The following is a 26,847-nucleotide window of genomic DNA, read 5'->3' on the forward strand; positions in this document are numbered from 1 at the left end:
GGAAGTGCACACTAATGAAGGGGCAGAGAGGGAAGTGCACACTAAAGAAGGGGCAGAGAGAGGGAAGTGCACACTAAAGAAGGGGCAGAGAGAGGGAAGTGCACACTAAAGAAGGGGCAGAGAGAGGCTAGTGCGCAGTAAAGCAGGGGCAGAGAGAGGGAAGTGCACACTAATGAAGGGGCAGAGAGGGAAGTGCACACTAAAGAAGGGGCAGAGAGAGGGAAGTGCGCAGTAAAGAAGGGGCAGAGAGAGGGAAGTGCACACTAAAGAAGGGGCAGAGAGAGGGAAGTGCACACTAAAGAAGGGGCAGAGAGAGGGAAGTGCACAGTAAAGAAGGGGCAGAGAGAGGGAAGTGCACACTAATGAAGGGGCAGAGAGAGGATTGTGCGCAGTAAAGCAGGGGCAGAGAGAAGGGAAGTGCACACTAAAGAAGGGGCAGAGAGAGGGAAGTGCACAGTAAAGAAGGGGCAGAGAGGGAAGTGCACACTAAAGAAGGGGCAGAGAGAGGATTGTGCGCAGTAAAGAAGGGGCAGAGAGAGGGAAGTGCACAGTAAAGAAGGGGCAGAGAGAGGGAAGTGCACACTAAAGAAGGGGCAGAGAGAGGGAAGTGCACACTAAAGAAGGGGCAGAGAGGGAAGTGCACACTAAAGAAGGGGCAGAGAGAGGATTGTGCGCAGTAAAGAAGGGGCAGAGAGAGGGAAGTGCACAGTAAAGAAGGGGCAGAGAGAGGGAAGTGCACACTAAAGAAGGGGCAGAGAGAGAAGTGCACACTAAAGAAGGGGCAGAGAGAGGGAAGTGCACAGTAAAGAAGGGGCAGAGAGAGGGAAGTGCACACTAAAGAAGGGGCAGAGAGAGGATTGTGCGCAGTAAAGCAGGGGCAGAGAGAAGGGAAGTGCACACTAAAGAAGGGGCAGAGAGAGGGAAGTGCACACTAAAGAAGGTGCAGAGAGAGGGAAGTGCACACTAAAGAAGGGGCAGAGAGAGGGAAGTGCACAGTAAAGAAGGGGCAGAGAGAGGGAAGTGCACACTAATGAAGGGGCAGAGAGGGAAGTGCACACTAAAGAAGGGGCAGAGAGAGGGAAGTGCGCAGTAAAGAAGGGGCAGAGAGAGGGAAGTGCACACTAAAGAAGGGGCAGAGAGAGGGAAGTGCGCACTAACTTTTTTTCATTTTCAAAAGTTGTGGAGTAAAAATAAGTTCTAAGCACAATTACTACTCGAGTAAAGTCCAGATCCTAATGCTCATGTTTTAGTGTAAGGGGAAACAGGTGCATCATGTGAGTGGGACACATGTTTTTCCTCTTGCTCTGCATTTTAAATCCGGTCCTGACCTCGTTATTTATTCATGTCACTATGACGCTGCGGGAGAGTGGTTATCCCTGCGTCGGAGGTCGCGGGTTTGACTCCTGACCGCCCGCTGCTTATTTCTATGTAAATGAAGTGGGTGGCCTGGATATTTGCTGAACATTAGTTTGACAAAAGCCCATTCTAATCCCGGGCTTAATGGACTTCCTGTCGTCGCTCATGCATAACATTAACCGAGGAGAGACATTTTCACACAGAAAAGCCTCGTCTCCGCGACAACAAAAGGAGCTCCTGGGTCAAGGCCGGACGCTGCAGGTGAAAAAAATACATTTACAAACATCAATGTGAAACTTTCACTGTAGATTACTGACCTATAAAACGGAAAAATGTGTTGAAAGTTTACCGTAATTTCATGTTTTCATTTAAAAATCAAAATAATGGACGGACCCAGGTTTAAATGAATGTTTTATTTTTTGACATTTGCTCAGAGGGATTTTGAATCTGGGTTTTTGAATAAGGTTTTTGTAAAAATGTTTTTTGGTTTAAAAGCTCAAGTTTGGATTCTGTAGGAGCAACAAAAGAAGCAAGAAAGAAGTAAAGAAAAAAAAAAAGTGAAAAAAGGAACTTCCAGGTCAGCACTGCCCCTGCGCATCCCCCGAGCGTCTGAACAGACGTCATGTTTGCACTGGAAGCTGTGAAGAAGGAGCTCTTTCTAACCTACTCTGGACACGCCTGTTCTTTTTTCTCACCAAACGATAATGTCAGAGAAAAGCGCGTTTGGCTACAAGGACGGGAGTTTATTCAACCCTAAAGAAGAGGACACTCGCCAGAAGTTGGAATTTCTTTCCAGCCAAAATAGTGTTTTTCTGTGACTGTCACTGATGGATGTTTGGTGAACACTTTTTGCGGTGTATTTATATTTCTACTACTGCAACAGTTGTATGAGTGGAGAAAGGGGGCGGAGTTAACTGAATCGAAGCGCTGTGTCTTCCGGGTTTGAAAAATACCTTAAACCTTAAATTTATCACAAAAATGTGTGCTCCATAGCTGTAGAGGTACAATACGTATATCATATGAATGCCTATACTTTACTTTGGAATGGTTCAATAGCATGATACGGATCCTTAACTATGACTACAGTGTAGCGATTTGAGAAACATGGTAACAAAGGCTTCTAAAGTGCAATACAAGTGTAAGCTATTATTATTATTATTATTATTAATAAAGCAGAAAAAACATATCAGTTAACCCGAGAAAACATCACTAAAGTTTACTTTGTCTGCACATGCGCCCTGTGTATATATTTCTCCCGTCTTTAGTCGCTGCTGTCTCCCAAAGAGTAAATGACCATATTTGGATAACAGCGTCATCTCGGTCATAGCCTTTCGTGCTACACGTGCTCAGTATTTGGGAATGAATAAGTGTTGGAAAGACCAGGAAGCCACACAGACATGTTAAAGAGAGTTTGGTCTGTTTTTCACTCTGACAGCGTGAAAACTAAGATGTTCAGGAGAAAACTAGCAAAATGATGTGAAAGTCCTGATGCATTCACTGTAGAAAACTCAAAGCAGAAAGGTCAGAATGTGCTGTTTTCCTCGAGGAAGTAACTTCATAACACAGTCCCTCTCTGGAAAGTGGATCCGTGTCCTCATTACTGCAGATGTATAATATGTCACAGGATCTAACGACTGCACAGAATAAGTCCCTGTACTGCAGATCCGCCTCGTTATGAATCATCTCTAAAGGTTATTTGACTGTAGGAAGCGCTGAAGTGGCTGTAATCCCGATCCTCCTGCAGTAACCGGAGAAAAGCATATCGCATGGACCACAGCCTCCGCAAACAAATAGAACAGACGCAGGACAAAACATGACTAAAGTGAGACGTCCTGGACTGTCTTTATGTCCCTGAAAGTGGAATGAAAACCTCATTTGGAGAAAACGTCTGAAAACTACGGCTCGTCTTAGTTTGAACTTTGTCAGCTTACCCATGTTTATTACATTTTGTCGCTTTGAGCCGGAGATTTACTTCAACATGGCTGTGTTACATATTTATAACAGTTAATATTACATACCTGCGTAAACACATGGTGAACTCACCTTGGCGTCGCGTCTCTCGGCGGGGGCCAGTCGCCGGCTCAGCAGGACCCCGCCCACGCAGCACAGCGCCGCAGTGACAGCGACCGCGGCGAAGGCCAGGCTCCAGGGCAGAGCGCAGAGGAAGCAGGTGCTACGGGCCGCGGTGCACAGCCACACGTGCAGCGCTGCCAGCAGCAGACACAGCAGGTAGAAGGGCAGCGACAGCAGCGCAGGCAGCAACGGCACGTCCACCACGGCGGCGCCACTGAGGCTCTCAGGCATGGACAGCACCAACACCACCAGCAGCTGCAACGAGAGAGACAGGAGGGTTCACTCAGTTTGTAAGCACCGTCAGTAATGAGAGTTCACCTTTAAACATTTAAGGCCAGAAACCCATTTGACTTTACTAAAACTAGATTAAAAGTTGTTTATGAGAATAAAACTGTGACTAAAATGTCCTGATGTTTTTGTCGACTAAAATAAGACTAAATAAAAAGGAAAAGGAGAGACTAGAATCATCCAAACTTCTATTGAGTCTGAAAGAACCTCAGGTCATTTAAATCCTCTGCCAAAGAAACAGCTGTGAGCTTTGTTCATGTGGGAGAAGAAACATGAAGCAGAGGACCTGACTAAATAGGATTATAATAAACATTATAAATGCAAAGTCGACATTTGTCTTAAATTTAGTCGACTAAATTCACATGTAATTTTAGTCAACTAAAACTTGACTAAAATTGCCGAGGATTATTTGACTAAATATCAACTAAAATGAAACTACATTTTTGGACTGTGGATGCAAAGTTGCGACGAAAGAAAAATCGCCCTTTTGCTAAACATTGCCAGAGCGGAGGCTATTGAACTTTTCAATACATCAACGATCAAAACAAGTTTGACGAGGTCCTAATGAAATTTGACACGGTCTTTCAAAGAAAAATGATGTGTCTTTCGTCATCGTCTCCAACAGCCTGGTGAGTCATTTGACAATTATCTCACCAAGCTCAAAATTAAAGCTCAGTCCTGCAACTTTGGTGATCTGAAAAACTAAATGATAAGCGATCAGGTTGTATTTGGGACAAATGAAAAGAGGCTAAGAGAAAAGCTGTTGAGGGAAGCAGATCTCACACTGGGAAGTGCATAAAAGTTTGGAGACCACACAAAGCTCAAAACGCCCCAGAACCGACTTGTGTCACTGATTCCTGTGACTGGGCCCACATGTCAAGCCCAAACTAGCAAAGCAACAGGCACTTGCATTTCAAGCAGCGCTATATGACCAAGCAAGCGAGTCAGTGAACGCAGTGAAAATAAAAGTAAAATCACAGTTGAAGTGCAAACAAAAAGACAAAAACAGAGACGATGATCAAACACAGTTGGACTGTAAGAAGTGTGGGGGGCACCAAAGCAGATACATCACTAATGTCACGTGGTTTCACTTTGCTTATACCATGGTCATTGAGAATTCCAAGGCTAACTGGCGTGCATTATTTTCGTATAACTGCTGTTGTGGATTTTCTTGCTTAATAAAGCTTAAGAGAAGTTTGTCTAGTCAACATGTGCAGTTTATTACGCATGCGGAGAGGGTTACACAGAACGCGGGGGTCATGGTAAGCTCTGCCCTGCTCAGCTTTGGCATCCTCTTTTATAAGGTGAGCACCGCAGACAGAGCAGCAGGACAGGGGTCATACACAACAAAGGGAAGCCCAGAAACACATAGACATGGTAATACAGTTGTCAATGCAGCCAACAAAAGGCACTTTGCATGGGAATGAAATCATGGTGGCGTTTGGAGACAGAAGGAGATCTTTGTATGTTGAGGAGACGGGCCATGCAGGCCTATTGTCTTTTAGGTGCGAAACGACCTTGCCCAGGATCTTGACCAGGCCCAGGATCTGGATCTTTTGTGAGATGGAGGTGGCCCATCTTGGCCTATTGTCTGTCTGGGATACAGGAAGAAAAACCGGTCTGACCACACAGCAGTGCGCCATTGCGATTGACTGCGGAATTGCGGGAAGCAAATGCAGAAATTGCATAAACTGTTCAAATTGCATAAATTGCTTAATTTGCATAATCTAATTTCCATAAACTGGTAAAATCATAAAATGTCATGTTGCATAAACTGTATAAACTGCATAAAGTGGTAAAATACATGAATGGGTTAATTTGCATAAATTATGTAAATTGCATAAACTCTTTAAAATTCATAAATCCTAAATGGCATAAACTTTTAAGTTGCATAAACTGGTTAAATCCCATAAAGTGGTTACTTTGCATAAATTATTAATATTGCATAAACTTTTATATTCCATAAACTGGTCAAACTGTTGAAATGGCCTCAGTGCTTGATTGGCAGAAGCACAAATGGCTGAAAGGCCTGGAGTTTCCCCATTGGCTGGATTCCCCCATACACACTAATGCGAAAATTTCAAACTCTCGTATAAAAAAACTGGAAAACTGCAGAAGGACAATTTTTTCTCAAAACCCACAAGTTGCATAAGCTGAACATGCACAAAGTGCAGAAATTGCATAAAATGCAGAAAAAAGTGCAGAAAAGCATGGATTTGCGGCAGCCCCATTATAAGTCAATGGGAAAAATCTCCGACATTTTGGCCGATTGCGGAAAAACCGTAAGTTGCAGAAGTCCCAAAAGTAATAGCACCCTTCTCCTCAACATGCGGAACATTTTGATGCATAACTTGCATAAATTGCACAAAGCATGAAGGTGCTGAAAGCTCTAGAAAATCGGGAAAAAGATGGAAGAGGAATAATAATAAAGAACATGAAAACCAATAATTGACTGCGGAAGAATTCCGCAGTCAATCAATAAAGCAACAAAACAAACAAACAGTTAAATCACGTTCACTCCACTGTTTGCATAGTAACGATAAACAATTGAGCTGGAACTAGCTTCAGGTAAAAACTCCACAACTTAAAAAAAAGGAAACAGGCCCAAATGAACAGTTTCAGTGTGTTGGACCACTCTGCTGTGTGTCGAGGTGTTTCTTAACTCCGTGTCGTGCATTAAAACTATATAATGCATGGCCCCTTGTTGTTTAACCCTTTCATTTCACACGGCAAATACACAGCCTTTTACTGCCGCGATGGTTGCACATAGGAGCGGAGAGCTGGGGCTGCACGATTTTGACAAAAAGACATGACTGAAACAATTTTTTAGACAAATTTTGCAATTGTCTGGGGTTGGGGCTCGAATGCAAACGTCTGGTGGTCGGGCCTCTGCCCACGGGGCCCTGCAGCTTCTGTTCATTACCTTTATGGACAGAATTTCTAGGCGCAGCCAGGGGCCGAGGGTGTCCTGTTCGGATCTCATCTCTGCTGTTTGCAGACGATGTTGTTCTGTTGGCTTCATCAAATTAGGAGCTCTCGATTTACCGATCGATCTCTGTTCCCACCCTCACCTATGGTCTTGACATTTGGGTAATGACTGAAAGGACAAGATCGCGAATACAAGCGGCCGAAATGAGTTTCCTTCGCAGGGTGGCTGGGCGCACCCTTCGAGATCGGGTGAGGAGCTCAGTTACCTGGGAGGAGCTCGGAGGAGCTCGGAGTAGAGTCGCTGCTCCTTCACGTCGAAAGGAGCAGCTGAGGTGGCTAGGGCACCTGTTCCGTATGCCTCCTGGTCGCCTGTTCCAGGCATGTCCTAGTGGGACAAGACCTCATGGAAGGCCCAGGACACGCTGGTGGGACTATGTCTCCGAGCTGGCCTGGTGTGGCCTCGGGGTCCCCCCAGAACAGCTGGAGGAGGTGTGCATGGATCGGGAAGTCTGGGCACCTCTGCTGAGACTGCTGCCCCCGCGACCCGGCCCCGGATAAAGTGGAGGAAAATGGATGGATGGATATTGCGATTGTGATTTTTATTTTAATGCATAAACTGCTAAAATGATAAGGAAGTCGTGTTACTTTTAGACTTTATTCAAAACACATATTCTTGCTCAAACTGCCCCACATTAGAACAACACACAATCTACTTTATGAGGATAGCGCCCCCTCTTCTGGAGGAGATTCCCCGACATTCAGAGTACCTCTGTGGGACAGGTCCGTGATGGAATCACAGCTGCTGCAGCTGAACCTGAGATCAGAGGCTTCACAATTCTGATTAGTGAACATCTATCACTCATATACCAGAGAGGGAAGAACAAAAGCCTCTTGAGGTTATTGCAGGGGTCAAAACCTCGATTGCAATTCGATATCGATAACCCTTGAAGCCCTACAGAGAACGCATGCATTTGGACAGAGAAGAGAGAAAGAAGCGTGGTGTGTGGAGGTAAGAAGCACACAGCGCCTCTAGAGCAGCATGTGAACCGCTGAATATTGCCCCGTTCGCCCACTGTGTTTCTTAATCATTAAGTTAAAACCAAGGAAATGCATTAGTAACAGTGAAACATGAGCCGTAATATTGAGGAGCAGATGGTGCTCTCAAAAAGTCTCAAAGAAGGACGACTTATTCAGAGTTTTTAAATATTTCTGTGGCTAAATTCATGTTCCATGATTGTTTAGATAAAGTCATCCTGTAATCTCACATTATTTATAATAATAATAGGCATAATCTCATTAAACACCTAAAAAATGCAAATAATGAGAGGGTTGGTTAATTAATGACGGATAAAAATAGCTCATGACAAATTATCTCTAAACCACTGGTTCAGACTTTTGGAGATTTGACTTCAGATTCAAATTATCGTATGAAAGTGTCTGAGCTAAATGCTAAATCTTATTCAGTTAAGTAGAAGAGAGGTAGAGAGTGCTGCACTGGAATTTTTTTTTGAAAAATCAGGCTTCAGGCTTGGAGGGCATAAAATTAGTAAGGCTGTATAGAAAAAGCTGTGGCACTGACTCACAAGGTTTTCATCAGAATTAGTCCCTAATTCATACTTAAATGGTCTGTGAACACGACCATTTCACATGATATGGCCCTGGTCAACAAAGAAGCAGGTTTACAAATAGAACAATGGTACGCCCAAGGTACACAGCCTAAGTGTCTGTGAGGCTTTTCGTGGTATTTGAAGCGGTGATAGGACTGGCTCTTAATCATGTTATTAAACTTTGAGTGAATAAAGTATGTTAACATTTACTATCACAAGGTCTTGTGAGTCGAAACGTGTCATTAAATCCACGCAAATTGAGCGTGCCTTAGCTTTCTCTATACAGCCTTATTCAGTTACGTTTGTGCTTTTTGTGGCTCAGATTCAAATCCACAGGCCACTAAACATCATCCAATAATATGATACTCATAAAGAAAGCACAGAAATAATACAAATGCCATGAAACTGACAATACATACCTCACCATACTTTAGTATTGTGCCAGTATTATATTAATTTGTATAGGGGATGGAATGTTCCATTCAAACAGGTCCAGGATTCGACGGTGACATAAAGTACAGATTTATAGAAACGGCTTTTCATGAAATCTATTCCTGATGGTAAATGGTCTCAACTTATAAAGCACTTTTCCACTTATTAGGCAAGGAACCACTCACTCATTCGTACACCAGTGTACACAGACACTAGAGGCAAGGAGGGTGTACCTCAGTGTACCTGCGGGAGGCAGGACTCCGAACCCCCGAACCTCTGATCACGGGACGACCCGCTCTACCAACTGTGCCACCGTCGCAGATGCTAGATATTCATTTGAGACTCTTATTGACACAATAGGTGTCACGATTCTACATTTCTGAGTCCATTTTCAAGGAAGAAATTACTGACCATTTCTCCAAATTCTTTACACAAAAACAAACAAGATTTGCACACATTTTTATATTATTTAAATGCTATTTCTAATTGAAAACCTCTTGAACCTTCAGCTGAGTTTTCTTTTATCTTGATGTTTTTACCCTTTTGTTTAAGAATATTATGAGTCATATAGAAGAAGAAGAAGTTTTGTCTCTTATTTATTTTGGACCAAATGTGTCTGAGGATGTTAGGACTGACCCTCGTTGGTTATTTCAGATCAGAACAGTCTCCTCCTCCGCCGTTCTGACCCGCGTCGTGTCAAAATGCCGTTTGTGCTGAGGCTGTGTTCTCCTGGTTAAAAATACCTGCGTCCAAGTGTTTTATTGATGACTTTGTAGCGTTCGGCTCAACACTGGAAAATTCATCATCCATTTGGCCTCTGGGACGTTACCGCGCCGACAGCCCCCACACGGCGCTCAGAGCTGGGGTTAACGTGCTGAGCACATGTCCAAACACTCCATCTGAGCGAGAAACATGGATTTCTCTTTCTGAGCCTGAGGACAGTCCGAATGTAGCTCCTGGTGGTTTAGGACCACACTGTTTGTCCCACAGTTTTCAGGCCGGTTTGCTTATATAAACTTTCACCTCAAAACAACCCAAAACAATGTCATGCCTCCTTGAGCCGCAGAACTGTCTGCAGAACTGGACTTTGGAGAGAGACTAAAAATGGGACATTGAAAGGTGAAGAAAGTTCAATTCTCTGATGAGAAAAATGGAACCTTGATGGTCCTGATGGTTTCCAACGTTACTGGTGTCACAAGCAGATCCACCTGAGATGTTTTCTATGTCCCACAGAGAGGGGGCACCATAATGACCTTCAGTAGAACAATGGGGCCATTGCCGCCGCTCCCTATAGGCTCATTACGTGCTGTACGTGGGGCCCCATGTCTCTGAGGGCCACCACACTGAGGCCAATGTGACTGAACGGCATTGCACCGATGATGCAATGCACGTGGGTTACAAAAGCTTTAGAATTACATCTTCAGTGTTTTCCCCACAAATGTCTGAGTTAACAACATAGTAAAGGAGGACAATCAGGTATAGCTCCGTTAAGCGAGTAATCTGATGAATTAACCAGATCAGACTAGCATCGTCTGATTTCCGTCACACAGTCCTCAAACAGAAGTTGGACAATTAGTAAAGCGTTCAAATATAACAAACATGACGTGCAGCAATGAGTCTGCTAAAAAGAAAACACATTTCTGGGAAGAGGTTTATGCTTAACAAAATGTTTTGGAGAAAAAGAGGAATGGATCCTTCTTTTTCTTCTTTTCTGGATGCAGTATTGGCGTCATGATTGCCCTGGCATGCACTCTGGATAAAGGCACTTTTCAATATCTAATTCCTGCCAGAGTTTGAACGACAAAAAAACAAGGAGATGTGTAAATATTTTTTCACTAATAACTAGTTTGTTCAAAAACTAAACCAGATATAAAATCACACTGAGCATTTGTGACTAATATGTCACAAAATAAACCTGTCTCTGTCACAGCAGAAGATTGAAGTGGATCTCTTGAGTCCTGACCTGGAAGACGAGGCCCAGTCCGACCGCCATGGAGTATATGTCGTATCGTCCGAGCTGGCGGCTCAGGGCGGCGCTCATGGAGGCCAGCGCCTGGAGGTACTGCTTCAGCACCTTCTGCCCCACGTTCTGGAGGATCTCCGAGGCGTTCCCCTCCAGGTACAGCTTCACCCAGCTGCCGTGGGCCTTCTCCGCCACGCGGAACTGCTCCCAGCCCGGGTCTGCACACACCAGGAGAGGAGAGAGGAAACGAGCAGGAGGGTTAGTGTACATATTTTAGACTGATGTAGGAATCCAGGGGAACTCACCAATCGGGCTACTGTTATCTATGACATTCATGAGATGAATTAAAATTAAATATTTGAATCGATTTACAACACTAGACAAAATCTATGTGGCATAGGTGATGAAGGGAAGAGCAGAAAGTCTCATGGGTTTCACTCAGGTAAAACATGAAGAAAGCAGTTCACAGCGATTAGGAGGAGACTGAACCACCGTCCCATGAGTGAACAGATCAGCACTTTCAGTACAAGTCATTGTGTCCAAACTGTGGGGATGGTTTAGCTGCCGTTATATTCTTGAGTATATTATTTGTTTATTTATTATCGTGGTCATACCGCCTTTGCGATGCCCAATCCCGTCAGACCTTGGAAGCTAAGCAGGGAAGGGCCTGGTCGGTACTTGGCTGGGAGACCGTTTGGTAACACCAGGAAGCCTCGCGAATGTAGTGAGTGAGTGAGTGGTTGGTGGTGGTCGGAGGGGCCGATGGCACAGACTGGTTGCCTCGCTTCCGTCAGTCTACCCCAGGGCAGCTGTGGCTACAATAGTAGCTTACCACCACCGAGTATGGAGTGAACGAATAGTGCAATGTAAAGCGTCTTTGAGTGTCCAGAAAAGCGCAATATAAAACCAATGCATTATTATTATTATTTGGTTATTTTAGTCATATTTAAGTGCTGATAAATAAATAACCAACGTGTAATCTAAATGAGTCAACTCTTTCAGTTTCAGTTTGTTAACTGTCTTTCAGTGACTGTTCTGCTGGTGAATGTCTTAAAATGTTATTATATTAAGGAGGTTTTGAGTGGGTTGTATTGATTGTGAAAGCGAGCCTTTTGCCCTTCAGTGTACTGTGCATGTGCGGAATCACCAACTGTAAACAATAACATTCAGCGTATAGGTTAATATTTATTAGTTATGGGAAATTGGCGGGCTGGATCGGTCCTCCGGGCTGCTAGATGAATAGGCCTGATTGAGGCTATTGCATATATCTTGTAGAGCAGTTGTTAAACACTTTAACAGTGTCAGAAGATCTGAACACGACTCTAGAGGCTTGATTTATTTGTCCACATAAATCCTTTTTAACAGTAGACGAAATACCCAAATGAATGAGTCCAAAGTATTTTAAAAAGCCAAAATAGAATCCAACGTGTGACTTGGGGATCAAACCTGTGACCCTCCCGCTGTGAGGCAAACATCCCAGAGGGAACTCTTATAAAGCTGCAGTTACATTAGGCCTCTCTCCGTCAGAGGAGGCCAGTTTAATTTACGAGTGTCTGCAACAGAGACGGGCGGAGCTCGGGGACACTCAGCCTGATGTATGAGGATTATGTCACTCCGACTTTGCTTCGAGACTGAAATTAAACTCTGCGTCTCTTGGGTAAGGGGGGTTTCTAAAGTAATCATTCTGTTTTGGACACAACGGGAAACATTTCAGCAAAGTTTCAGCCAAAACTGCAGCTGAGAGAGTCTGACGGTGCTAACCGAAAAAACAGTTGTGTCATCACAATGTCATTATTTATCAATACATTTACATTTCAGGCCAATTGAAATCAAATAATGTTTTTTAATGACATTTCAGGCCTAAAGAGAAAGTTTTCTACCACTTTCAGGTTCTCAAATTTCCGTAGCTCTTTCGCCCTTTCCGTAGCTCTGTCGCCCTTTCTGTAGCTCTGTCGCCCTTTCCGGAAGCTCTTTCCGTAGCTCTATCGCCCTTTCCACAAGCTCTTTCCTTAGTTCTATCGCCCTTTCCGGAAGCTCTTTCCGGAGCTCTATTGCCCTTTCTGGAGCTCTATCACTCTGCTGTATTCCTCTTTCTGGAGCTGTATAGCTATTTCTGGAGCTGTATTGTTCCTTCCGGAGCTCTATCACTCTTTCCGGAGCTCTATCACTCTGCTGTATCCCTCTTTCCGGAGCTGTATCGCTCTCTCCGGCGCTCTATCCCTCTGCTGTATCAGTCTTTCTGAAGCTGTATAGCTATTTCTGTAGCTGTATCGCTCTTTCCGGAGCTCCATCGCTCTTTCTGTCGCTCTATCACCCTGCTGTATCAGTCTTTCTGGAGCTGTATAGCTATTTCTGGAGCTGTATTGCTCTTTCTGGAGCTGTATCGCTCTTTCTGGAGCTGTATCGCTCTTTCTGGAGCTGTAATGCTCTCTCCGGAGCTCTATCACTCTGCTGTATCAGTCTTTCTGGAGCTGTATAGCTATTTCCGGAGCTCTTTTGCTCTTTCCGGCGCTCTGTCACTCTGCTGTATCAGTCTTTCTGTAGCTGTATCGCTCTCTCCGGAGCTCAATCGCTCTTTCCGGAGCTCTATCGCTCTTTCTGGAGCTCTATCGCTCTTTCTGGAGCTCTATCGCTCTTTCCGGAGCTCTATCACTCTGCTGTATCAGTCTTTCTGGAGCTGTATAGCTATTTCTGGAGCTGTATCACTCTTTCTGTAGCTGTATTGCTCTTTACGGAGCACTATCGCCCTTTCCGGAGCTCTATCACTCTTTCTTTAGCTCTATCACTCTGTTGTATCCCTCTTTCCGGAGCTGCATCCCTCTCTCCGGAGCTCTATCGCTCTTTCCAGCGCTCAATCATTCTGCAATATCGCTCTTTCCGGAGTTCTATCGCCCTTCCGGGAGCTTTACCACTCTTTCCAGTCGCTCTTGCCGGAACTGTATTGCTCTTTCCGGAGCTCTATCGTTCTTTCCAGTGCTCTATCACTCTGCTTTATCGCTCTTTCCGTAGCTGTATCGCTCTTTCCGGAGCTCTATTGCTCCTTCTGGAGCTCGTTTCGCTCTCGAAGCAATTAGCCGGAGCCTATATCACAACAGCCGGTAAGGTAGAAACGATGCATCAATGTTTCTTAGCACTGTTGGGTAGTCAGACTTTTAGCTTTGATGGCTTTGGATCATCTTCATCTTATTCCACTTTAAAAGGTTTTGTCTCGTCAACTTGAATAGCTTTTTATCTTATATCAAGTATTGCTCATCATTTAATTTCATTGTTGAATGGTAGTTCAGATTCTTGTCAAAACTCATGTCTTGTCACAAGTTCAGACAAGACAACTTGTCTGAACTCCAAACAAAGTTCTCTGCCTCCAAACAAAGAGACCCGTCTGTGCCTTCACAGAAGTGCAAAAGCCTGTGTTTTCCTCTGCAGTGTGTGAATTCAGCAGATCTGAATCATGGATCCCGCATAGGCCTGGGGCGGCAGCCGGATTACCAGTCGCCCTGAGCAGGCGAGGTGCAGGTAGTCACATATCAGGCCTACGTGAGTGTGTGGATGACGAGATACAGCTCCATATGCACATGAGCAGGATGCATTTACTTAAAGTTTAGACTGGGCCTGTTCAATAGGCGATGTGAGGGCCCGCGTCTTATTTTCCATAAAAAAAAAAAGTTTGGGCATTTTCCGCGCCACGACGCTCCGTGGCGCATTCGCTCCGCTTTGCGTAGCTGTGTTTATGCGGCTCCGCTACCGTCACCTCAGAGCGGCTGAAATGTAAACATGGCTCTGTAAACCGGTGAAAAACGGATAAACTACAAAGACATGAGGCTGATCGTTGGACGGACTGGCAGATTTGACCAAACCAAAGCACGGGACACTCGTGCGTCGTGTTTTCAGAATTTTTCACGGATGAACAGGACTCATCGCGGTCCTCGGCAGGCGGACAGCGTGTTTTCCTTCTTCATCAGTACAAAGGCCTGACCAGTAACCAGTAAGGTAAGGACATCTTTGTGGATGTGTTTACAAAGCGGGTGATGAAGCTGATGTTGCGTGGGGAAACTGCACCGGGCAGGCACGCGTGTTCAACCGGTCAACACGCGTGCTAAACCTGCTGTCTGGACTCTAACTTAGCCAAATAATATCAGAACAATTCATTTGACAGGTAAATGTTTGCTTCGTTTCTCCTTTCAATCAATTTGATCTGCATTTGTGGGAAATGTGAAGATACAAGCGCAGAGATGTTTGTTTGCGATGGTCGGAGTGAAGAGGCTGAAGCTGAATAAATGATGACGCGAACATGAGCATCATCTCATAATAAGAGCCTAATTCACTCAGTTTTTCATAAAGCGCCAGGTCTGGCAGGAGAACAGCGGCTCAGGTGCTTGGATAGCCCCCCTCCCCTGTTCAAATGTGTCCCCCCCACCTTTGAAACGCTTCTGACGCCAGCAGTATATCGCAAAACCGCAGGAATTTGTTGATTACCGCCCGCGGTATGAAAAAAAAAAAAAAAAAGAAGAAAAATCCAAACCGGCACAGCCCTAATCCCGCACCACCATTCAGATCTGCTTCGGGCTTTGATACATCTGAAACACTGGACGCTTCACGGGGCTTCGCCCGTCCATCACTATCGTAAAGCACACCAGAGGCAAACTATGGTCCTCTGCAAAAAAATAAAAGTCCTGGTGTTTCCATCATAGATGTATCACACCATTTATGCAGGTTGCAACAAGACGGATACAAGATTTTTAATGCTCCAAACGCAAGAAGATTCAAGCATCTTCCTTTTCTAAAGATTTGCAAACACAAAAGCAAACAGAGGAGTGAGGGATGCTTCAATTTTAAAAAGGAAATTGGACACAATGGGAAACGTTTGTGTAAACATTTGGCTAAAATTGACAGTGTAATTGTAGCTGCTCTCGAAGTTTCTGTCAGCTCTCGGAGTAAAAAGTCTAGCCATTGTCATAACTTTGAAAAAGAATAAGAAATGGATGTAAAAGCCACTGTGATCTTAGTTTTGGTCTGAGCTTGTGTTTAAAAGTCGCAGAGTGAACTGAATATTTTCACCCAAACAAAGTGCAAATCTAATCACAGAAAACAGTTATTTTTGTCTTCCAGCCCAACGTGGAGCAACTCTCCGTGCTCCTGCTGCAGCGTCTCTCTGCTTTCACCGGTAAATACGTGGATTTCCTCAAAGACGTTTCTGAGTTGAAGGTTCTGCGTCTTGTTGACACTCACAGGAGGTTTTCTGACTTTATGACTCAGAGAAGTGTCAGACTTCGACGCAGAGCAGCCGTGTTTTTCAGACACACTTTCTACATTTCCCCCATAATGCATCAGAATTTTAATCCGACTCCAGCTGCTGATATTTAGTCAAAACAAACTACAATGTAAGGCGAGACGCTGCATTGAACAGGGAAGAAACGTAAACATAGAGATGTCCGTTTGGAACTTTTTAGGCAGATTGACGACATAAACCTGAGGAAAAAATGTGTCAAATTCCTCCTTGTTTTTTGGGTTCAAAGTTCAACAAATTTCCCTTCTATGGGCCAACGCATGGGCCAAAAATATGGAAATTGCGTTGTGTAATATGGGTGGATGGATGGTTGTGTAATATCGCAATAAAATTGCAAATGCAATTAATCGTTCGGCCCTAATGTTGTAGGAGGGAAAGGTCCTAAGACTGAGAATGACAAGCCGATACGAGCAACGCTCTCAGATGTGGAGTTATCGAGGAAGCAACAATGATGTAAATGAAAGGCCTAAAGCAGCAGCCCACCCAAGAAAGGCTTTAACAGATCTAAGCCACAGAGAAGATTCATCATTACAAGATCCTGCAGCTGCACTAAGGGACAACGAAACCATGTATGATACAAGTCTCTTCAGTATAAGTCAGCACACACGTAAAGGCGGCTGTTTATCTCGCTTTATGATGATGATGTTGCAAAAGTAGAATGAAAACCTAAATTGGAGAAAACAGTCCTAAAGGTTAGTAACTAAAATATGCAGAGTGCGACTTGGATGTAGCCTGGCCAGACAAGAATGATACCCCTCTGTATTTTTTTTTATACAGAGGGATATCAGTCTGGGCAGGACGCCCACGTTCACTGCTGCTGCCAAAGTCAAACGGATTTGTGCATCAGATTTATTTGTATCAATGTTGTCTGCGAGCAGCGTCACTCCTGATACACCCTCAAGTCCCTGTGTATATTTCTCCTGTCTTTAGCCGCTGCTGTCTCCCACAAAGGAAATGACCATACATGGATTACAGAGTCATCTCGGTCACAGCCTTTCGTGCTACACGTGGATACCAAACTTGACAGTGTTTGTGATTGAATAAGCGTGTTGAATAAGCCATGTTGGCCAGATGTGAACCTTTAGAGAAGACCCTAGTGTCGCTGTAAAACATAGTTAGAAAATCGACATCTGCACGACCCCGAACCTCACACTCCAGATGATTCCGAACATGGAAATGTCAAAGTGACATTTAGAAAAATTACCTAAAATCTGCTTCATATAAAGTTTGTTTCCACACGACGATAACGAACGCCTGACCTTTAGAAACACTTGAAGAAACGACAAACTTTCAGGCAAAGCTTCTGCGTAATTACAGCAAAGGTGGATTTTTCATTCGGTGGATCAGCCTTTGCCGACCAACCAGAGAGTCACAGCTTCTCTCCAGACTAGAGCTGCACGATTTGTTTTTCCCTGCCTTGCGCCTCCGCTGTTTGAGTGAAAGACATGACCATCTATTAGAGTCATCAAGCCTCGTTCTTTTTGGCTGCGACCAACCAGAACAGGCTGCTGGAGAATCATGTTTGTCTGTGCTGCAGTTGCTATAAACTAATGGCAAATGGTAAATTGTCTCAATTTACAGTGGGAAGAAAAAGTAAGTACAACGTTTGGAATTTCTCACACCTCTGCCTAAATTGGTCACTAAATGTGGTCTGATCTTTATCAAAATCATAAGAATGAGTAAACTAAAACCACTTTAAACTAATACCACCCAAACATTAACATTTGATCATATTTTTATTGGCCATAACATGTAAACATTCACAGAAGAGCGTGGAATAAGTAAGTACACCGCCTGAATCTCACTGAACTACAGCAGTTTTGTAAAGAGGAATGGTCCAAAATTCATCCTGGTTCCTCAGTGAATATACAGGGGGTATTAAATAGCTGGCTGACCCTTCTTTTGCTTTTCTGTAGATGATGAATCCTGGACCATTCCTAGTTCAGTGAGATTCAGGGGGGGTGTACTTACATATTCCACGCTCTTCTGTTAATGTTTACATGTTATGGCCATTAATAATATGATCAAATGTAAATGTTTGGGTGGTATAAGTTTAAGCAGACACTGTTTATTCATTCTTATGATTATGAAGAAGATCAGACCACATTTTGGGACCAATTTAGGCTGAAATGTGAGAAATTCCAAACAGTGTACCTACTTTTTCTTCTCACTGTATATTTACTAGCGCTTTTACCCAAAGCACTTTATACATCAAGGAATCAGTCACCCGTCCACACTCTCATTCACACACCAATGTGCTCAGACACGGAAGGCGAGGTGGGTGAAGTGTTTTGCCCGCAGGAACTGGGATTCAGAACCTCGACCTTGGTATCATGAGAAGACCCTCTAGCGGCACGGTAGCGCAGCGGTTAGTGCTCTCGCTTCACAGCTAGAAGGTCCGGGTTCGATTCCCACCTGGACGGGCCTTTCTGTGTGGAGTTTGCATGTTCTCCCCGTGTCTGCGTAGGTTTCCTCCGGGCACTCCGGTTTCCCCTACCACTAAAAACATGCACAATAGGATGAATGATGTGTGTGTGAATGTATGGTGGTGGTCAGAGGGTCTGTTGGCGCAGACGTGTGCAGTCGCGAAAGCGCTTCTGACAGTCTCCCCCAGGGGAAACTGAAGCTACAAATGTAGCTTCCCACCACCGAGTATGGAGTGAATGTACAATTGTCTCATGTAAAGCGCTTTGTGACCATGTCTGTGAAAGGCGCTATATAAATAAAGATCTTCTTCTTCTTCCTCTACCAACTGTGCAGTCTCGGCTTGGTGAGCCGAGACTGGGTTCACGAGAACAAGAACAGAATTTGTGACAATAAAGATAAAATATTTCCTTTTACTGAACTGTTTAACAATATGAAAATAAATGTAAAAGTGCAATTTTCTGTAAACATTGATGGGTGATTTATTGAGGAGACAGAGGAGAGCACTCAGGAGAAGCAAAAAAGATTTTTTATTGTAGCGTCACCTACGCGTTTTGACTCGTGGTCTAGTGAGCAACACAGGTGTGAGGATATTACTGCGCACAACATCTTTGGTCGTTTTGCGAGACTGAGCGCACACACAAAGACCAGACAGGTACATATCAACTCTAAGCTCAGGTAAGAACATCTCTCTGTATGGAAAAACAGTGGCCTGTTCCTTTAAAAGTCTTGTGGCACGAGATCTTGGCCCATCCCCAATCAACACCATTGTCACAAACTCCTCTCCAGCGCGAACTACAAACTATTGTCCCACTAGTAAAGCGACAAGTGTCTCGTAACCTGCAGGTTGGATTGGGTCACAGAATTTTCATTGGTTGGTGTGGTCAAAAGAAGCTGATCACCTTCGCTCATCATCGTATTGGCGTGGTTTGACATAAATATGAGGCGGATTTTCATTCTACAAGCAGCGTTTGGCAGCTTGTGATTCAGAGAACGCTTTAATAAATAGGCAGAAAGAGTGAGGGAGTGCCACGTTTACTAGAAAAATGCCTCTTTGCTTCCCACAGATTTGTATGTTGTTGCGGATGAAGCTGAAATCTAATAACTGTACGAGTAAGTGCAAGAAAAATGAAACATAGCCTATACATGAAATAGTCAATTCACAAATCGAATTGCAATATTGTAATATCTTATATCTGTCAGAAAAATCGCAATTTGCTTTTGTTTTGTCAAAATCCTGCAGCCCAAAGTGTGGGAGTAAAAGCGCGCCATTGTTGCAGCAGGGACTGTGTGCTTTAGTCATTTGCATAGACCGTAAGTTTAATTCAGAAATATGGAAATGCTGCTCCTCTCGGGGAATTTTCTCTGAGCAAACTTTACTTTAAAATGTCCACACACTCCGCCCGCCTCCTCATCCTTCACTCTGCAGTCGGCGTTTGTGTTTGGGACAGAAGAAGAAAAGCTCCCGTTTAAAGCCAGTGTTGCATTTCTCTAACGCAGCAGATTAACGCCGCGGGAACGTTAACATTAAACTTTAATCAGATTTACGGGTAATTTCTCTCGGGGGAAATCCGGAATGCTGCACTTCGAGAAACGCAGCGGAAAATAAAAAGTTTCCTCCGACACGAGAACACGGAGGTCTCTGTGGAGCTCGGATTCAGGGGAGGAACTTTACTGATGCTGTAGTTAAGTCCAGGTTTTGAGGATCTGTACTCCAGCAGCATTTCTTACTTTTACTCCACTACAGTTCTATAAAGACTTTGTTCATGTCATTGCCTTTGTGCGAGACGGCAGCGGCTAAAGACAGGAGAAATATACACAGGGAACTTGTGGAGACTAAACTTTAGGGCCGTTCCACTCTTCAACAACATCTGTAATCTAATCTAATTCCTTACAGATTGATTGAGATTTGAACCCATAAAAAAGGACAAATGTTTTCACTAATAACTCATTTTTATCCATTAACTCTCTGAGCAAATCTTTTAAAATAATTCGAAAATAAAACCACACATTTAAACCTGGCTCTGCACATCATTTAAATGTCCACAATTTTGGCCCAGTGCTCTTTTCGTCAATTAACATGAAACAGAAACATGACTCAGGTCACATGACTCACACTGCGCCCCATGGTCTGAGCGACTGACAGCGATCAAACTGAGAATTTATCTTTACTCAAGACAGTTTTAAACACCGTAAGAAAACATGTTTATGAAGGAGGATTAGAGGACGAGGACACAGGAATGTGACAGGTAAAAGCTCAGTACAACCTTCCACCTTCATCCCAATTCATTCACCAAATACCGCAAATGCTCTAATATAGGCCAGGGCCTTCATTTACTCAAGGGCATCTAGGACCAGGCCTTTATTGGAACCAGGCCACAATTAGAGAGAGGCCTTTATTTCTATTTGAGCAAAACGGACGACCAGGAAAATGAAGAAAAACGAGATTTGTGTCCATTTGCACCTAAAATATTAGGTTCATTTATTAATCAACATTTCAAACCCTCTCCCAGCGGCTGGAACATTGACGCCTTTTATTTTGTCGGGACAACAGGAAGTGTTTCGTTGCTGTTAGCGGAGCTTTGACATCAGTGTCACTGCAGGTTTCTGTTTCGTTTTTACCGCGGACTTGATTATTTGTTGTTATCTCGTGTAAAAGTTGAGTTTAGACGGAGCGTTTGTGTTTGTGATCGATCATGAGACTGACCCGAGAGAAGACGAGACGCTCGCGCTGATGGGAGGAGTTATTTTGAGGCGTGGGACTGACCTGCACACGGAGCAGCTGGACGTGCTTTGAAGACGCGATGGAGACTTTATTAAAACCCTGGAGGGTCACACAACATTTGTTGTTTGCCCTGTTTCCAAATATAGTCTGTGGAGGTTTGAAAAGTGGCTAAATCTGTGTCAAAGTTACACTTGGATCAGCTCCTCCGCAGCGTCCCCCTCGGCCCGGGTTCCCGTTTGTTTACTTCCTGCACGTGAGTTATCTTTTACACGAGTATGAGACAAATTCCTAACATGGGGAATATTTCTACCACTATAGTTTCTAATAAAAGCCCCGGCCTGTTTTAGAGACCGGCTTAAATTTGCCTCCGCCAGCCGCAAACCCGGCCACTGTTAGAGACCCGGCCGCTAATGGAATACAGGCCAGAGAATTTACGGTACCTTTGTTTAAACAGTAATACTTTATAACTTTTAAAAATGAAACTGGCTAAAACCGTGAGTTTTCGTCGACTAGAAATGACTAAAATGTGACTAAAACTAAAAGCATTAAGAGGGTGCAGGAACATCACAGCTTTGGCCATTTTTATAAGAAAACATAAAATGATAGAAAGCTCACAGTAAACTACAGCTCGAGTTTCAAAGTGACACATTTCATTCTTTTCTCTATTCACATTTACACAGTTGACTGAGCTACTTTAACCTTTAATGGTGTAATATTTGCCCTGTATTATCTGTACTTTTACTCTAGTAGTGGCCAAACTAAACCATTCTAATCACCATGTCTAGTCCGGATGAAGCTTCTGAAAAAGGAAATGAATCGACCGTAATTGAATCTCTGCAACAATGGGACAATCCTGGACGACTGGGAGCCCACACAAACATTACAAAGCCTTTGCACGCACGGCTGAACAGGACGTTTGTGAGTAAACACAGAAATGGAAATGTGTGAAGGCCGCAGACTGACGCTCTGACAGCAGGGGGCGCCGCTCTGAGACACGCGACCCTGGCTATTAGCAAGTATTAGCATCTGCGGCGCTAACGGAGGACGGCAAAGAGGCTTCGGCCGTCACAGGAAGGACTCACGGCGGAGACACAAGAGGAAACGCATTTATGTGGGAGCCAGAGACGTGTTTGAAAAGTTAGAGTCACTTTTAACTTTGTTTGGAGTCAGGAAACAAGTTTAAAGACAGAAGTAAATATGAGTAACATTGGCCCAGTAAAATATTTCATCATAGTTTTAGTCAAAGTCCTATTTTTGTAACTAAAATGAGACTAAATCTAAAGTAAAAGTCGTTAATCTGAGACTGAAATCTGCCGACTCCTAAAAAACAGAATAGACCTTCAGAGAGCCTAAAGGGACCGACCAGCTCTCTCCCCATGATTCTGGCCCAAAACATGACTCCGCCCCCTCCTTACTAACGTCACAGCCTTGTTGGGACATCGTGGCCATTCTCTACTCCATCCATCTGACCATCCAGGCTTACACAACCTCATCAGTGAACAAGACTGTTTGAAAATGAGACTTCATGTATTTCTGAGCCACTGCAGCCGTTTAGGGGAGGCCCGGATAGAAGGTTTATGCACAACTGCGGCCTCTGGAGGGTCCTACACCTTGATGTTCGGGAGACTCCAGAGGCACCAGCAGCTTCAAATACCTGTCTTTCATGAAATATCGAAGGTTTTCATACCTAGACCAAGGCATTCAACTATTTCATGCTTTCATCAGCAGAGAGATCCTTTTTCTTTCCCTTATTGCTTGAATATGATGATCTGCTTAATAATGTGGAACGTCCTTTTTCAGTACTTTTTCCCTTAACTGGACTTACCTGACAACTAATCACCCAGGCGTCTGAGATTTGTGTCAGTGATTCAAAGAGCCAGTGAAGGAATATATTCAAAATATGCAATGAAGGAGACGCTACAACAATCTTTGTCTAAAGCCTCGGCCTCGTGTGGTATCGGAAAAACCCCGGAGCTCCTTAAATGAACAGCACAGCCGTGTGGAATAGTCCTTCTCAGGCTCTGTACAAATAAAGTCTTTCCTCTCAAAGTACTTTTCAGATGAAGTGTAAATTACATTTCTAGTTTAAAACACGCACTCACCTTGCTGGTAGTGCGGGAGGCTGTCGCGGAGCAGGAGGCTCAGCTGGTGTCCGTTCAGGTGCAGCAGTCGGAGCTGGTCTCTCAGGGGCAGCTCTTCCAGGATCTGGGGCAACACTCGGCCTACGGAGTTCTGGGACACGGGGAGTCCCAACCCGAGGGCCAGGGTCGGGGCCAGGTCCACCTGCTCCACCGTTAAAGGCTGCTCCAGACCTCCTGCAGAGACAGAGACGAAAGGACTGAAAAGACTTCTCATGCGGACACGCTGCTTTAAATGTATGCTTTTACTCTGTGACATATTAGCTAACAGTGAAATTTATAGCATGATGTAAACGAGAAATATCATCATACGGTATATTTGGTGATATAAATGACAAAATATGGGGCAAATAACTCAAGTTATTCTACTCTTTTTCTTAAATTGCTTTAAAAAGAAGCCATAAAATAAGCATTTGTGACATGTTACAACGCGAGCATAGATAGCGAGCATAGATACAGCCAACACGTCATACAAGGGGGCGTGGCACCTTGTATAATGGAAATCCCTATTCTTCACTCTTTTAATCTGTTTTCTGGTAGACTGTAAACATACTTATCACACACCAATAAAGTAAAGCCAAAACTCAGTTTTTCAGGCAGGAATTGTACATTGAAATATCCCTGTGAAAAGCTTTCCAAATGTTGAAAGTTTGGAGTCTGAAGGAATTAAAAAAAAAAATTACAATTCAATAAATCTGTGAGGAGGCTGGCCACGAGGGGTCGAAATCGGCAGGCAGACTTAACACAGATATAGTTCTTACAAGACATTTATTGTTTCCAACAAAAGAACTTCACTGACAAACACATGTCACATGCAAAATGCCCCCCTAGTGACTACAACAGTCAGGTTTTATACCTCCCCCCCTAATGGGAAAGGACCTTCCACAGGTGAGTACACCTGCAAAATGGGTAAATTCCAAATAATTTCAGCTGGTAAGTTCTTACATTTTACATAAAACAAGTAGGTTTTTCCTCCACATGATATGTGTTAAATCAAATTAACAAAGACAAAATACAAACCAAAATCATACGCAAAAGGAAACTCAAAGCAAAGGTTAAACTAGAGATTCTAAAATGGCCGCCAAAGACCACGCCCCTTCCTTTGTTCCCACCAGGTGGTACAGGTAAATGTGTATACTGAGTAAATGAACAAACAAAGTTTTAAATGGACGATGTGAAGTCATTATTAACTTAATAAAATGAATCTGATGGTTATTGTTAGGTAATGGATATTGCAAATGAAACAAACGAAGCAAAATTACCAAAACACATAATGGGACAAACCCACTTTGTCACAAAATCTATGGAGAAATGTTGAAAATATTGCAATGAACACCATGTTGTGTAGATTTGGATTCTTTCTCATCCGTTGAAAGGTTCTATTCTAAGAATGAAGCAGACAAGACAGTCACGTGAGCAGCTGTTACTCAAACAGGCTCTGACAAAGTGCTTCGAAGCATCTGCTTCAGGAAGAGCCATACAAGCTCTGGAGCGACAACTTTTTTGGCCACAAGTGAAAATCTTGCAGCCGTTCTTCACGGCACTGCCTGTTCCTGATCACTGTAAACGTTACAGCCTGAGATTGAACTGCATGTGTGGACTCTATACCAGCTCCACGTTCCACACAATGGGCTCCAGCTCCGGTCACAAACGCATAGTGACGTGCTCAAAGTATCAAACAACGACATCAAATATTTACTCTTTAGCTGCTCAGAGAGGTCTGCGCCTGGAGCAGAGCTGAGCCACGTCCAAACAAAGACTCCTGACGTTATCATCAGAGCAAAGAAGACACTGTTGTGGAGGTTCAGCACACGTCAGATAAACCATTCTTCACTGTAACTTGACTAAAATGTCAACGATCTTGAGGACTTTCTATAATAACGACAATGAACCTATGTTCCTGAATTTACCCCCATTATTTCCTATATTTCCACGGTGACGCAGCCCATGCTTCACAACTAGAAGTTTCCGGGTTTGGATCCTACCTGGATGGGCCTTTCTGTGGAGTTTGCATGTTCTGCTCGTGTCTGCGTAGGTTTCCTCTGGTTTTTCCTCAAATGTTCCCCCACCTTCCTAACATTGGAGATTAACTCAATATTTACTCAATATATTTATAAATGTGCATATCTTCCAAACAGCCATTTTGAAATGATGTTGTAGATTATTAATGGCGACCATATGCTTTTCCTCTTTTTCCTCTTCCTTGTTAATGCTATTGAAAATCCGTGAAAAGTAAAGGTTTAAAATAAACGACCGGAGGCTGCAGCAGGAGTGAAGCTGGAGTCGCTGGAAGCGCGTCTGAACTTCGACTTCTTGTTCCAGTTTTGTTTTGGCGTCGGCCGCTCAGTGGGCAGGAATCTAACCCTCGCCCTCACACTGCCCCGACTGACACAACAGCGACCTGTGTTTAAACATTTATGGGAGAAATGTTGAAGAAAATCAGTGTCTCGATAAACCTCAGTGTGACGAGTAACTTCACATCTTTGTAAAGGGAATTAAACGTACACAGGTTTATTTTATGGATGTTGCTCATAGTATTATATTTATAGGTTCCAAATGACTAAATGTGTAACATACTTTTGTTATTAAAGTAACAACACCAGGATTTATTCAGGAGCAGCAAGTCCACAAAGTCAAGTATAATGCTTTTCATGCTATTCTAATGTCCATGAGATTTATCAACGTCACAAATATGAAAAATCTGCACATATTTTATCTCTTATCATTTACAAATGCTAAAACACTCATTGACTTGGCGCCAGAATAGGGTTGTCAAAAAAATCAATTCCTCGATACTAAATCGACACTAAAAGTGGTATTGATGCTAGATGTTGAGTTGAGTTTCCTCCGGGCTGCGCACAGAGCAGGCCCTCCTTCTCCTGCTCCTGTCAGAGTTCAGCGGGGAGGAACCTGTGCCACAAGTCAAGCTATAGCTAAAAGTACTCACTTGAAGCAGAACTAAGTAACTCATGCCCCTAGAGGCCAAAAGTGCCACTGCAGGTGTTGTAGCATGTTACGTTTTTTTCACTCATTAAATGTCCGTGAGAGTAAATACTACGCTGACAGAAAAACAAAGTACAAAATCCTGTTTAAGTGGCGCTAGCCCGCAGTTAGCTTTGCCCGTTAGCCTGTTAGCTTCTTCTTTGTGATTGCATTAGTGTGTATTGGCGCCTCCGACCCTGAGCAGGGAAAGTTGCAAGGGTGGTTTTCTGGACAGAGGCACCAGGGGAGACGCCCCAATCTTCCCATTAACACTTGTATTACCCCCAGAGGGACTACGATTTATTAAGGATTTATTTATTAACAAGTTACTAAGTACTGCTTTAAACCAACAAAAGTTTGATACAGCAAAAATACTATATGTTCAGTAGTGCTCAAAAGTTTACATACCCAGGCAGAATTTTTTATTTCTTAAATATTTTTCAAAGAATATGAAAGAAAACAGAAAAGATTTATAGTTAGTGTGAAGCTAAACAGCTGAGTTTGCTATTTTCAAATCATAAAACAGAAAAAAGACCAAAATCACCCTGATCAAAAGTTTACATACCCTAGTTCTTAATACAGTGTATTAAAGGAATAGGCCACCGTTTTTACATACTGAGATATGTTCTTACCTTAGCTTTGACAAG

The 26,847-nt window shown here is 43.6% G+C and overlaps 2 protein-coding genes across 2 annotated transcripts in view; one reads left to right on the plus strand and one right to left on the minus strand.

Moving 5' to 3' along the window:
- The window catches only part of LOC306962771 (uncharacterized protein), a 1,040,752-nt gene that overhangs the window by 69,505 nt on the left and 944,400 nt on the right, over positions 1–26,847 (plus strand). The window lies entirely within an intron of this gene.
- Positions 1–26,847, minus strand: part of pigg (phosphatidylinositol glycan anchor biosynthesis class G (EMM blood group)) — a 135,006-nt gene that overhangs the window by 56,209 nt on the left and 51,950 nt on the right. Inside the window, exons 6-8 of the mRNA XM_079555983.1 lie at positions 23,183–23,395; positions 10,648–10,865; positions 3,400–3,684 (exon numbers count right to left, since the gene is read on the minus strand). Of these exons, the coding sequence (XP_079412109.1) occupies positions 3,400–3,684; positions 10,648–10,865; positions 23,183–23,395 (716 nt within the window). The remainder of the gene's footprint in view (positions 1–3,399; positions 3,685–10,647; positions 10,866–23,182; positions 23,396–26,847) is intronic.

This window comes from Gobius niger, assembly GCF_951799975.1.
Source record: "Gobius niger genome assembly, chromosome: 5".
Taxonomy (NCBI): Eukaryota; Metazoa; Chordata; class Actinopteri; order Gobiiformes; family Gobiidae; genus Gobius; species Gobius niger.